We start from the raw sequence: 14738 nt of genomic DNA, 5'->3' as shown, positions 1-14738 counted from the left end.
GTCGGATTAATTTGCTTAATTCGATCGTCGAGTTCTCTGGAGAATCACGCGCTACATAAAAACCTGCGATTTCTTTCGCTTTTGATTAGTCCAGTGCTAAGTAGGTCTCAACAAGAACAAACTTACATATAATGATAAACGCTGATGTATATTCTATTGAAAAAAATAGAAAATGAATTGATTTTACATTTATCTTGAACATTTGTGAAAAGCTTTAGCTTCTATGTCAAAGATATATATTATTTTTATCTTTTATATACCCTGGAGAATAATTCTATTTCTTGGATTAGAATTTGTCATTAATGTAAGGAATAGTGCATTATAATATATTATTAATTATAAATAAATTGAACAAATCAATATAAATTTATTTTTTGCGAGTTATCTCCTGCATTATTATTAATTCAGGTATATAAAACTGGAGTTTATGAATAAAAACAGTCAATATGAATACGATTAAACTGATTAATAATAAATTTCAGATATAAATGAATAGCTCTCGGGACCTTTTTCAATTTTCAACCTTTTTTCGTTCTATTTCTCTTTTTCTTGATAGAAATTTCACGCCTCCCGTGTGTTTTTACAAGTGTAATTCAGTCCATTCTCATTCTCGCGATGGTCACGTGCGAAATTTGAGCCTTTAAGAACAGTATGAATATTGTGATGTCCGTACATTCAAGTGCCAGGTAAGAACAAAGAGCGAAGTGTTGATTGCCCGAAAACACAGCATTTTTTTACGATGTTCTTAAATTTTGTTCCATGCCTGTAAATGCTATGAAAAGAAATGCAAAAATGTCTTAATTACCCATCCATAAGATAGCATTATTTTTGTGTGAAAATGGACAGAATAAAATAATTATATTACAAGAATAATATAAATACATAAGAATTTGTTAAAATTTTTAGTAAAAATGTCGAGAAAAATGTTAATAAATATTTTTTTAGCAACGGAGAAATTATTATAAAAAGAATTATATATTTTAATTAACTTGACATTTCTTTATATTAACATCGAGTTTTTCTTAATCAAGAGAAAATGTGAGAGTATCTAAAAGAAATAGAAAGCACGATCGGTCATAATCTTTTGTCCACACTACACAATTTGATATTCTTTTTTATTTCGAGTTAAATAAGAAAAAGAAGAAAGAAATACTGATAGATTCGACGCATACTTTGAACAGGATATTCAAACAAAGAACACGAAATTTTTGGTGGACGGTCTTCTGGAAAACAAGGGACGCCCGGACGCTGACGTCTTAGCAATCCCCGAAATAAATTCACTTCCAGCACGTGTGCGGTACAGCGGCACGTATAGGGCGCCCCTTATGTAATGTACCAATAGAGCAAGAGAAAGAGATACCGAGAGGAAGAGAGAGAAAACGGAAAAGGGAATGAGAGACCAGCGACGAGAGAGAGAGAGAGAGAGAGAGAGAGAGAGAGAGAGAGAGAGAGCAACGCGACTACCCCTTTCGACTGGGCAGTAGCGGCATAAGTCAGGAATTCCTGGCATGCAGTATATTGCGCGGGGATGGAGGCGCGGCGGTTATAAGCTATAGTCCCAGGCGTGGCATGGCATGCACAGCCATTTACTTCATTATGTCATTAAGCTTAATGGCCCTGGCCCTAACACGACTCTAGGCTATAGCCACTTCTACAGTCCGTCCCCATTAATTCCTCTCACTCTCCTCGTCTCCTTCCGCTACTACCACTGTCGCCACTGCCGTCGCCGCCGCCGCCGCCGCCACCTCCTGTCCACCCACCACGGTGCACTGTCGAAAGCCATCCTCGCATCACTCTCGCAATGAGCATTGACTTTACATCAATGACCAAAGAAATTGTTGACCGTTATCGTGGAAAGTTTAGTATCCTGACAGCTGGACTCGGCGATGTACGACGCAAACAAAGGAATAAATCGCAGTAATACGTAATTCTAAGCAGGACTTCGGACAAAAATACAGTATTATGATGAAATCAATAAGTTCTCTAATCAATCCTTGCGTTATTCATTACGTGACGAACGCTAAATATAGTAGACCCTCATATAATACAGGTTCGTATAACACGGTTTCGTATAACACTACGAAAAAATTTTAATATTTGTTTGTTTTTAAATAAAATAAAAAATATTTTACTATTACATTTTTAATATTTATTTTACATTTTTTATGATGCTTTACATATATAACATATACATACGTATCATGCGTAGATATATATACTTATATATATTTTTTTCATTTAATAAAATGTTACATTAATATGTACTCTAGACTCTAGACGCATCGCGATGCATCATTAACGCTTACCATACTTCAAACACGTTATTGCAAGGAGTCTGTATTTTCAGACAGACCCACGATTGCCCCGTCGAAAGGGGCTGCGTGCTATGGAGCGTTTAGAGGAGTGCCAGAAGCATTCCCGTACTCCAATCCAATCATCTCGTTTCCTCTCGTATCGATTTCATCGTCCGCTAGAAATTTCCTCCGTGAAAAGAAACGCACAAGACAGCTGGAGAGGGGAGGACAAGCGACGGAACAGGGAATTACGCGAGACGCACGACGAGGAGAGAATAAAGCCCGGTTTCTATAAACGATTTTGAAATTGTGTGCGTCTCGGCACGACTAGAGAAGCCCGAGACGGGGATGGCGGGACAAAAAGGAGGCGGAAACGCGGATAGCAGCAAAGTTAGGAAGGGACGGTGAAAATCGAAGTTGGAAGTCGGCGTAAGACATAGAGAGCGGAGCAGGGATGTGGCTCGTATTTTTCTTCTATAAAAAATTAAGTGCGTTCGACCATGAAGGAGCTCGTGCCTGATTACTAGCGCTTGAATACGGAAATCTTGCCAACACTTTTGTCGTAAAACGGTTTCCGTTCTAAAAGCCTACGCTATACATATTACATATATTTATGCCGAAATGTCTTTCCATATTCATACATGCTTTGCGTGATATATAAAGTTGACTCAAATGTCTATACTAGTCCATATATGTATAGAGAAATAAACATTCTTCAATTTTTCAAAGCATATATGTATACGAAACAAGTGAATAATTTTTCTAAAATAAGCACATTGTGTGTAACGACTAATTTTTAACGATTAAAATTTTATCCAATATTAATAATTATCTGCAGATTAATATACAAATAACTAAAATGAAATGGAGAAAATAAGACCAAGTATTTAGCAACAGACTGATTAACAGAAAATACAATACCATTTACAAACAGTGCCATGATAATTGTATGTAAGTGACGGTAATATAAGGCTAATATAAAGCTAATATAAGACTAATATAAGAACAAAGCGGACATAGAGAATGAAAAATGAGCTAGTCTCGGATATCTTTGGTCTATCGGTTTTATGAAGATGACATCGTGACATCGTGAAGTCGTGAAATCGTTAAATATCAAATGTGGCGGAAGGGGTGTTTTGGTCAAGCAGCAAGCGAGTTAAAGTCAGAGACTCTATAGAGATGAAATCTTTCGAATCCGACTTCCTAATATGATTGTCAACTCTTACAAAGAGTGTTCCTACTCTCTTTTTTTCTTGATCAGCCTATGGCTGATTGTAATAGCGATAACGATTCCAGGTACGAATGTGCTCTCGCTTGCATCAACCGCTTCTTTTTACTCAGCAAACTTTGTCGAGGGAGAGGATATCATAATAAGAGCACGAAAAAAGAAGAAAGATTAGAAGAGGAAGGGAGAGAGATGTAACTAAAAATGATAGAGATGCATGATATATTCTGACGGAATCTACGCTACACTTAGGAGGAAACAAATATATTAATTAAGAATTAACACGCACGTTAAAATTACCCTTAATTAGTAACAGCCACTGCTGTCGGAGGTTTTTTCGTGTCTGCATGGAATTGTAACACAGTTGGACATGGAAATTTGTTAAGAGTTGCAACAAGTTTTCCTTAATGGGTGACGTTGAGAGGGTTCACGTGTAATTATTCTCATGTATGTTTTTACTTAATCTAAATAATAGCTTTTTTATATTTTGTCAGAAAAAAAACAATAACATCTTGAATCGCTTGAGTAGAACGGGGCTGATCGTTAAACTTAACACGTATATACTTATATTCTCTATTGATTTTAGACAGATGATTTAGGAGATTTGCATTCAAAAAAATCAGAAATTTAAGAACCTCTGAGTTCTTTCATCGGATCGTGTTCTCTTGATACTTTTAGTGAATTTCTCGGCTGAATCGTTGTAGGCAGGATCTGCGTACGCATTGCGTAGAGTATGTGAAATTGTGACGTCATCACCTGGAGGCCATTTTGGCTCAGCTGGTCGTGACAAAAGGCAACCTGAATAGCAGGACGCCATGTCCTGTCCCACGCCCGTCACACAATAGAGACAATATACGCGTGTTCAGTGCTACGCATATGTCGATGTCGCGGATTTGTATGTGTTTATTTGCATTCTATGCCTCTATGGGACATGTACAAATTACACATTTACTTTCAACTCTCTCTCTCTCTCTCTCTCTCTCTCTCTCTCTCTCTCTCTCTCTCTTTCTCTCTCTCTCTCTCTCTCCCCCTCCCTCTCTCTCTTTCAAAGATATTTTATTTATAATTAAATTTTGTAAGCTAATCTAATTTTACCATACACACACACACACACACACACACACACACACACACACACACACACACATACACAAATACAATAATTAAAGAAAAAATATATTTGTATTTTATATCAGACCCAATGAACTGTTTCTGCTTTTAATTTTTATTTGTAAACAATTAAAAAAAACCCTCTCTAAGATAATTCATATACATTTAAAGGATGAAAGAAATGGAATGAAGAAAGGAGGTGCGAAGAGGCAAGTTCTCGCTTCAGAAAATATTTTGACATGTACGGTCGGTGGCGGTGGTTACATGTGGTGTGTCGGGTAAATTTTTTACGTGGGGGTTTTGGGTTACACTGTATGGGTTGGCGCTTTAAAGCGATACACGACTCGTATAAATATTGCGCGCCTGAAAATGCACCGTCAAGAGCACGTCCGGGCCATCCTCGACTTCTCGAGGCGGAATTGCGAAGAAAGGTAGACGGGCGAGGGTAGTGGGAAAAGAGAGGGCCCTTTTCCACCCCTGCTTGTACTCTATCCTCTATGCGGATACAGTGACTACATTGTGGGTTTAGGGTTCATTGTGCGTCCGGCACCATGGGTATTGTCGCGCTTTTTCGAGGACCGGAGATTCACACCTTTTCACAGGCGCGATTTTCCACGATGAGCGCGTTCTATTGAGCGAAAGAGGATGGGACGAAAAATCAGAGAACGAAAACGCGATGTAAATCTTCCTTGGACACCGTTGTTTCTGAAAAAAATTATATAGCGTCCTACATTTTGGATAATTTTATTTTGTTCATGATGGTAATCGCAAAAATTATGACAATGTCACTCTTATCAATGTAGACAATGTAGTAAGATGTTATTGTCTATGTGTACGATGTTCTACATACTTGACGTCTGTGTATGATGACTGATTTTATTTTATATATGATGCAAGATTTTTATCAAATTAATTAATAGTGTGCACGATCTCTTTTAATTTTTTAATCATATTTGCTGCTTGTTCTTTACTTTTGTTGTCTAGTAGTTGTATTCATATTACAGCAAAATAAATCAATTCAATATTCTCGAGTTTGATATTGTCGAAATCGATATAAAATAAATTATTAAGTTGCATTGTCTTCTGTTATTTCCTCAAGAATTCACACCGGTAATTAATTGCGCTAATTTCAACGAGATTTCTAAGGGATGTATTTTCTGCGCTTCATGAATTTGTAACGAAAGGAGTTACAAAGCTTGAAAGGTCTCTCTCTCTTTCCTCTCTTCCTCTCTCCCTCTTCCCCCTCTTTATCTCTCTTTAAAAAGAGAGACAATTAGACTCTTCTTACTAATCTGGAGGGGAGTCAACGTGACGTTGAAGAATTCGGTCTGATCGTTAAGTTTCTTCCATAGTACCGATACTGGGGCACTTTTTACTAAAATTAGAAAACTTTCACATTCTTCTTATAAAGCGTCACGACAATCGGCATAAATTAAATATAACATTAAGAGATAATATGTAACTTAAGTATAAAAATATATAAATAGTAAAATTAACGATTAGTTTTTATAATTATAATTATTACATTTATTGTTTTATAGAATTCTACATTACTTTATTAAATTATTTTTGAGACATTCTTTTCTCTCACCCTCTCTCTCCCTCTCTCTCTCTCTCTCTCTCAGCTTGTGCTTAAATTTATTAAAAAAACTTTTATACTACTATTTTTATTTCTATTGCATTGCATTATGTAATCAATTAAATTTCCTACAGATTAATGTATTGTAACATGTATAAGATTACTGATATTAAAGAGATATTATAAATAAAATCACCAATCTATAGGATATTAAAAGAACAAAATAGATTTCTGTAATATTATATTTTCTCTTACTTCAGCCTGTATTTGATGGTTCGCGAGCTATGTTTAGATCAGCATATGCAAGCGTAACTTTGTCTGGCGCCAAGAAACAAAATATGCAGCACAAGTTCAGAAATATAAAGTTACATCGAAAACAGCCGACAGTCAACACTTTCCTGAAACGTTACATATGTCTTTAGAACGCCGTATTGCGGTGCTTGAGATAGACTACTTCCAGAGTTTTCGTAAAGTCTGATATAATGCTGTTTAGTCAAGTCGAGCAGATAATAAAAGCAGATAGTAATCAGATTTCACAAGTATGCGCTCTTTATTACTTCAAGAGAAGAGAGACATGTGTTAAAATAATTGAATTAAACAATCGTGATTACTGTTTTAGTCATATTCTGTATAAAAGATTTTGATTTTAAATTTATATATATATATATATATATATATATATATATAGTTGGATTTTATACACACACATATATATATATATATATATATATATGTATAATTTTTGACGTTTTACGCTATTTTACGATTAAAATTTCTTCTATTAATAAGATGGTTAATTCTAGCACTTTAGCAATTAAGTAATGATATTAACGGTACAATAAATATAAGCGTGCACTATCCAAATAATTATGAATTCATTGAATCATGAAATGTCTCAATTCGTATATTCACTGTTCGCTCGGTTTTCGACATTTAATGATGTTATTTGCAAAAGATCTGTTATTTATCATAATTATTCCATCCGCGTGACGGCGCGTGATATTCCATATCATTCACACTAACTGTTTTAATTAGGATAAATTGTCTGAATATCGACGTTAAATGACAAGAAGTACATACAAACATTGTACAGTCGTCAAGCACTTTACCTGATTTTTTTTTCTAAATTAAAAGGATATTTGTATATTTATTTGTACACGTAAAAAAGAGAGAGAAAAATATAATTAGACTTGTCCAGAATATTTGAACATTTTTTAAATAATATATAATACAATCTTTTATAATTTAAATGTAATATTAATTAAAGTAAAATCCGGTTACAAATTGTTTTTCAAAGAGTTTTTAGGCTCTCAATATGTAAAAATATACAAATTGCGTTATAATTTGGTAAATGTAATAAGCATAACATACAAGTAAATAATAAATATCTATGTAATATAATTCCTATAAAATTAAAAATATACATTACTATTTGATGTGAGAAATCGAGGGTAGCACAGTATCTTGACAAAGCATGCATCTCTGTTGATGTATGTCACATAATTCATCTTTCGATAGAGGCTTAAGGGCTCTCTCTCTCTCTCTCTTTCTCTCTCTCTCTCTCTCTCTCTCTCTCTTTCTGTGTGTGTATGTGTTTTGTATAGATTAATGTCTCAAAGCTGGTTAATTTATTCATAACTAACTTAATTTGATTCCAAACTAAATTCTTTTAAAGTTCTTAATTGTTAAACAACAGCTCAGTATGAAATTTAATGCATTACAATAAAAAAGTATTATTTTCCGTGTTTTTTATATACATTTTTTATATACATATATATAAATCAATGAATATATCGATAATAATATTAATATTTATTTCTGCAGAGATGTTATAATACCTGGCAACATTAAAAGAAAATTTTATAAATTACATTATTAGCTATACACAATTTTGAGGATCAATATTTATCAGACGAAGCAATCTTCACACTTCTTCACGAACGTACGATATCTTTCTTTGGCGAGTCCGAGACGTTTTACGTCAGGCACGTAGAAGCTGCCCGCGACGGCGGACACCTAGTAACGAGGGGCTTTCTGTCGGAATTGGTTGTTTTAACAACTGTGCAGCACTTTGAGATGCGAGAGAGTTTTGCGTAAGACAGACAAAGACACAAAGAGAGAAAGGAAATGTAGCAAGAAAGGAAGGAGAGAGAAATGGGGGCGGAAGCAAAACGTAATGTGGAAGAGCTCCCAAATATAGTGGATGGGCGAGAAAATATGCGGTTCTCGCGAAAACGCGTTTCTGAGGTATGAGAGCTACGAGCTTAATAGTCCAATTTGACGGCAAAGGAAAATACCGCAGAGAATCCTACAAGTAAAAGGAGACTTGCGTTGCTGCCTCTGGCGGTAGCAGCAATGGCTGCGCGAAAAAGACCGCTAGAAAATTGAAGATGTACGGAAACACGATGTAGAATGATGTAGAAGTGAAACTTAACCGTCCAGCGTTGTCACTGATTTTTCGCTAAAGAAATTGCGAAGTTTCTTTGGCACCGATTTGATATATATTGTATCGATTATTATTTGTATAGACGGAAAATTTTATAACACAATTAGATGAAAATATCGGAAAAATTAAAAGTAAAATACCATAAAACAAAACTAAAAGGTTATGATTTCAAAAATAAGTGCAATCGTGGAAATTAAGTAATGTCTTTACCTTGATAAATTCATTAAACTCTGATACATATATTTAATATTTAATTAGCTGATCCCGTAACTCTCTCTCTCTCTCTCTCTCTCTCTCTCTCTCTCTCTCTCTCTCTCTCTCTTTCGCGCGCGCGCTCTCTTTCTCTAACATCTGGCTCGCACAGATATACTGTATTTCACGTCAAAATATTTTGATATAAATTAGTGATGCTGGACACACCTCATCATTGAAACGCTAATCGGTAACGGGAGACTTTTTACTCGAAATTTGAGTACGTTTCCACGCCCGCTGTCAAATCTTAAATCGGCTGCTTAAAGCTGCTACGCCCTTTGAAATATTGTTACCTTGTTAAGTTTATACTTTCTATAATAAAGCTAATTGTAAGTGATGTTATAGCTCTATTTACATTGCCTGAATTAAAAACAATATTTTTTTTATTGAGGTAAATTCATCACTAATCTGCTTTAGATAATCTTCAACAATCATTTCATCATTTATATCATTTAATACGATTTGATAAAGTTGTATAAGTTAAATATTAAAATTATTTGTGTATTTTATTCCTAGATAATCCTGGTGCTTAAATTAAAGAAGCTTAATTGAAGAAGTTTACTTTAAAAATCTTTTTATCAAAATTATATATAATTATAAATAATATTGTACTGTTATAAATAATTATACTATTAAATATACACACAGGAGTTTTAGTAAGCAATATTACTTTTTAAGACGCAATAGCAATTACTGAAACCATTAATTTAAGAAGTATTATTGCAAATATTCCAAATTAATGCATAATTTATAATATCTATAAAATTTGATATCAAAAGAAATAAGATATTAAAGAATTAACGATATATTTTACAAACATTCCCATAAATTGCTAGTGATAATTAATTGATCGACTATACGATTGTGACAATGGATGTTTGTAGCAAGTAATGCAGAAACTTATCCCCATTAGATGCAAAGCTCATCCTCAGTAATCATTTTCAACTTGTCGTCTCTTGTTTCGAGCGACATCGCTTTGCAGGCTAAGCGGGTCGCGCTTAATGGCTCGTAAAAATCGAAATCATCGCGCACATGAATACGTAAGCAGTTTTTTCAGTCTTCCAATGTGCACATGATGTCATCATATGGCGATAATGGTTATGACATCTGTAGAACTCATTGCTGTGAATCACGAAAAGTGACGATAGCTAGTATTATTTATTACTAATATTTGGATTGTATTTCTGCCTATTTCTCTCATTTATGATTAACTAACAAAATTGAAATTTTTTGCAATCTATGAAATAATGCTTTAGAAATCTAATTCTTATTTCGACACACTTGAGGACTATAAATTATAATTATTTGCTACTAATATAATTAAGAGATTAATGCACGTGTGTTTCATTTGTATGGTTTGGTGGTTAGTTTTATTTGCAGCTTCTCGTAAACAAAATACGTAACTCGAAAACGTTACTTTTAGTACACTTTTGTTGGATGGAACTAATATCGCATACACACATCCTACAAGCACGATTAATTTTTTACAGTGCTTACATTCGAGAAGTATCATTATAAATTCAACTCGACTACATGAACGCATTTACGTTTCTGGTAGTCGAAACTTTCTGAAACTTTTCGAGAAAAAACTAATGAATTTGCCTACCAGGAAAATATGTAAAAGCACCCTAACCACAGGCATATATGTATACACATGTGTATGACATATACATATGTGTATAATAGACCGAGCATTCTCATTGTAGAAATTCTGGCAAGATCTGAAGGACAGAAGCTATGCTTGCTGAAATTGTTTCCTTGTTTCTCCAACTCTCTCCTTCTTTCCTGCACCAACGATAGTTAGAAAAGGTTAGAAAAGGAAAGCGTCTCAGCAAGCATATCTTCTGTCTTTCAGATCTTGCCAAAAGCTCTTCAATGGCAATGTTCAGTTTATGATCCTAACGCATATAAAAATTAAATTTTGGACAAGTTATGACTTTCCACAGATATATATGCTTTCTCTTGATAAAATCAATTCTTTTCTGTTTTTAACTCATATTCTATTAGATTTTTAAATAGGTTATATAGGTTTTTTCATATTTCGGTTTTTAAATAAATATATTAACGTTAAAAAAATTTAGAAATATTTAACATTACCCTTGATTCTTTGTTACTTACATGTACATATGTGTTTTACACAAATTACTTGCGTCATATATCTTATTGAGTAACTAAAGTCTTGTTTCAATTTACTGTAATATTTTTATGTTAGAAATATCACATTTTTATGCAAATCTTACCTGGACTCGTATTGGAGAATGACCCTTTCGATTGCGAAAATCCTAAAACAAAGAAAAAAATGTGTTAAATTATCAGTAACTAAGAATGTTAATTAATAATTAATTAATGAAAATAGTTCAATTCAATAATTACTAAATTTTATTATGGGCAAGTAATATATGACTAATAAATGATATTTGTCTAAAAAAATTAAGTAAATAGTTTAACGTTAAATTTACATTCCTTTGAGAATGTATCATTATTAAATGAATAAGTATAGTACACACAGTTAACGCGAGCTTTGACTAACAAATGCGCGGAATAAATTTGATGATTATTTCATTTCTCCCTACTAAAATATTCTAAATCTCAATGATCTTTAGCCTTCTTTATACCTACAGAAACATACATTACGCTCAAATGCGCGCTATTCTTAATTACTTAGAGCAAGAATTAAGTGTAACTCAATTAATTAAAATCTTATAAAAAGATTTTTTCTATCTCAAAGGAAAGGAGGCGTCCGTGATCTCGATCGTCTCGTTCAAATGATTCTTAAAAGAATCCGCTGTTCTACTCCCTGGATATATCTATGACAAGACAAAGTTAATCAATTTGAAATCTAAATCAACAATAAACGCCCAGAATATTTATTAACTGCTCAAGGATAAGAAAGAAGACTTTCTGAGTTATTTACATGCAGTCGTTTTTAAATATATTACTTTTAATGATTTTATTAAAAATAATTTGACACAACTATAACGTAATAAGCTACATTCTTTTTTAATTGAAATTAAGAAATTTAAATTATTGATCATACAATTGTGCTAATTTACACATTGCTTCATTGATTAACATATGTTACAACAATATGTAAATAAATTAACATATCCTATAGTAATCTCTGTGAAATATAAATTCTTTTCTGCCTGACGTAAGGAAATATTCATTTTATATTTTCTAAAGAATCTTTGCAATTATATTCTTCTATTTATTTACTATAAATGCTTGCGATTTAAATATTATAATTAATCTTTAACTATTAATTGCTCTTCCAATTCTATTATGTAATAAAGAAATAGGAATTTTTTTAATATTGCAAAAGCAATATTTAAAGCAAAAAAACCACCACGTTAAGACGCTTCACAACGCAGCCATGTTCTGATAAAGTCATCCCACCGTGCGTGACGTAGAAGCTAGGGTGGCGAAAAACAGGGGTTGGAAAAGATTTGCCTTCTAAGAAAGTTGGGGCTTGTTGGCGGGTGCAAGATAGACTTGGCGTTTCACGGAGGGAAGGTTGGCAATGATGGTGGCGGAATTGCACCCTCAAATGACTTTAACGAGCCGGCGTCTTAAAATAGGGATGCCAAGTTTGACCCGAGTTTGCACGTTTGTTTGATAAATTAATCCAGAAAAGTACAGCCCGCCGACGGAAGGTTTAACAAGCCTCACTATTCAATCTACGGAAAGTGGTACGCTTAATTCTTTCAGGAAAATTTTATATATAACAATATTTGTATATAACGAAAAAAATGATTGCTCTATGTTTATTAAAATATTCTAGACATTCTGAATCTTAGATATTATGTTTAGAGACGTAATTTTGATATAGACGCAAAACACGTTTTAAGTAATTCATTTTAATGATACAATAAGTCTGATAGAATAATCGAGAGGGAGAGAGAGAAAGAGAGAGAGAGAGACTTTTAGATATTTTTTTTAATTTTGCATCATTTTCAATCAATTCAAAATATTAGTATATATTAGTATATTAGTATATTTTATCTCCATATCAATATGAGCATGGTTAAGCCAATACATCATAACATCAACTTTTTCGTAATGCTATTAGCTAACAGATCATTGTACAATAACGTTAATTGCACAAAAACTATCCAATTTTCGGCAAAAACATCGCCGGAAATTGAGCTCTCTTTCAACGTAAATACCACATATCGTGTGCGAAACTGTTCACTTGAAATCTCAATAGATTGATACGACATTCTACGGTTTTTCCTATCCATTTTCCTTTCACGAGATCGGCGGCTGCCGAACGTGGTGAAACTTAAACCTCAATCGCGCACTCGGGTGGAAGGTTTCAGATTTTTTGAAAACCCCATAATGCGCATCGCCTCGTTGATGCGGTAGAGGGGGACAGACAGACCCCCATTGAGAAAAATCCGTTTCCTAGGCTCGTGTTACCCGGCGTATTTTGACAAGATCTTATTGTCGTCGCACGGCTAAGCCCTATTGACCCTATTATGGCCCTATTAGTATTATACTAGGATTTGCGGTTACTCCTTGAAAGGAGTCCTCTACGGGTCTCTTTTACGGTCGAAGGCGTGCACGCGGACTGCACGAAGGCTGCAGGACACGCCGCGCCGGCCCATTCAACACGCTGCTCAATGCTCGAGCGTATCTTCTCAATAACTTGACATGCGATTTCTTTCGAAAGAATCAAGTCTTCTCTGTTTTTACATTTATATTTGCTGCATAGTATATAGCTGCATATATTTCACTTGCTACTTATTGCTAGTGCAGGTTTGTGAAATTTCAATAATTGAAAAGAAAAGAGAAAGAATGAAAGAGCGTAATTGTTTGATTAAAAATTAGGTAATTAAATTATTAATCAAATTTAAGAAATCATATATCTGAAATAAACTTATAAAAATAAAAAAGCATAAAGATGTAAGTATTAAAAAATTAATATAATCTAATTTATATAAATATATAATAACAAGTAAAATAAAAAAGCAAGAAAACATTCCGTCAGATAATCAAAAATAAGAGAAAAAAATAGATAAGAAAAACGTATATATAAATCAAGAAACATGGTAGTATTTCGCGTCAAGCGAGACCGCACCGTGACTCTTTTAAGCGACGCGACGAGTTGCGAGTACCCGAGATTTTGAGATCTCGGTAACCAGTGATATACACACACACGCGCGCGCGCGAGGGTCGGTACGAAAGTAATGCCTCTTAATTTTTTTCTTTCGAATCTGGCGCCATAGAAAATGTTGCGTGTATATATGTATGTAAAGTTAAATTAACTAATAAAAGGAAAATTTAATTAATAAAAAAAGCTAACAAAAGAAAGAAAATGTATATAATAAAAATAATAAAAAAAGATAGAGAAAACAGTTAGGAAATCGATAAGTATCTACAAAAGTGCGACGTACGACACAGAGATTGGTACACTAGAAAAGAGAGAAAGAAAAAGGGGGAATGGAAAGAGAATGCACGAGTAACGGAGGGATGAACGGATGAGAGAAAGGGTGGTATATGCGTGAACAAAGTAGGGATCAACAAGGAAAGAATTTTGTAGACAGGAGAGAAGAAGACAATTATACGATAGAGCTACGAGAGCAAGAAAGTGAGGAGATTAGGAAAAAGGAACGCAGCAGAAGCGTGTTATGGCAAGACAATAAAGGGGAGAGAGGCAACAACGCCCGCGTGTGTTCGAGGCGTGATTTCACGTATGCCTGTGAAGTACTCTTTAGTGAAGACAATCGAGGTGTTGGGTTGGAAATCCGTACCAATTTGAGCGACTTACGCGCATTCGCTTAAACAATGCTATATGAATGCGATAAGATAAAGCATCAGAGTGTCTATTAG

At 34.0% G+C, this 14738-nt stretch overlaps 1 protein-coding gene across 4 annotated transcripts in view; it reads right to left on the bottom strand.

Moving 5' to 3' along the window:
• LOC112467675 (visual system homeobox 2-like) overlaps positions 1 to 14738 on the bottom strand; it is a 55376-nt gene that overhangs the window by 29527 nt on the left and 11111 nt on the right. For all 4 annotated transcript variants that reach the window (XM_025036399.1, XM_025036392.1, XM_025036406.1 and 1 more), the window contains one exon: positions 11147 to 11188. In XM_025036399.1, coding sequence (XP_024892167.1) covers positions 11147 to 11188 — 42 coding nt within the window. The remainder of the gene's footprint in view (positions 1 to 11146; positions 11189 to 14738) is intronic.

Source organism: Temnothorax curvispinosus, unplaced genomic scaffold (assembly GCF_003070985.1).
Source record: "Temnothorax curvispinosus isolate PA1 unplaced genomic scaffold, ASM307098v1 QBEX01001663.1, whole genome shotgun sequence".
NCBI classification, from domain to species: Eukaryota; Metazoa; Arthropoda; class Insecta; order Hymenoptera; family Formicidae; genus Temnothorax; species Temnothorax curvispinosus.
The sequence above is the reverse complement of the archived record's forward strand: the minus strand, read 5'-3'. Positions and strand labels throughout refer to the sequence as shown.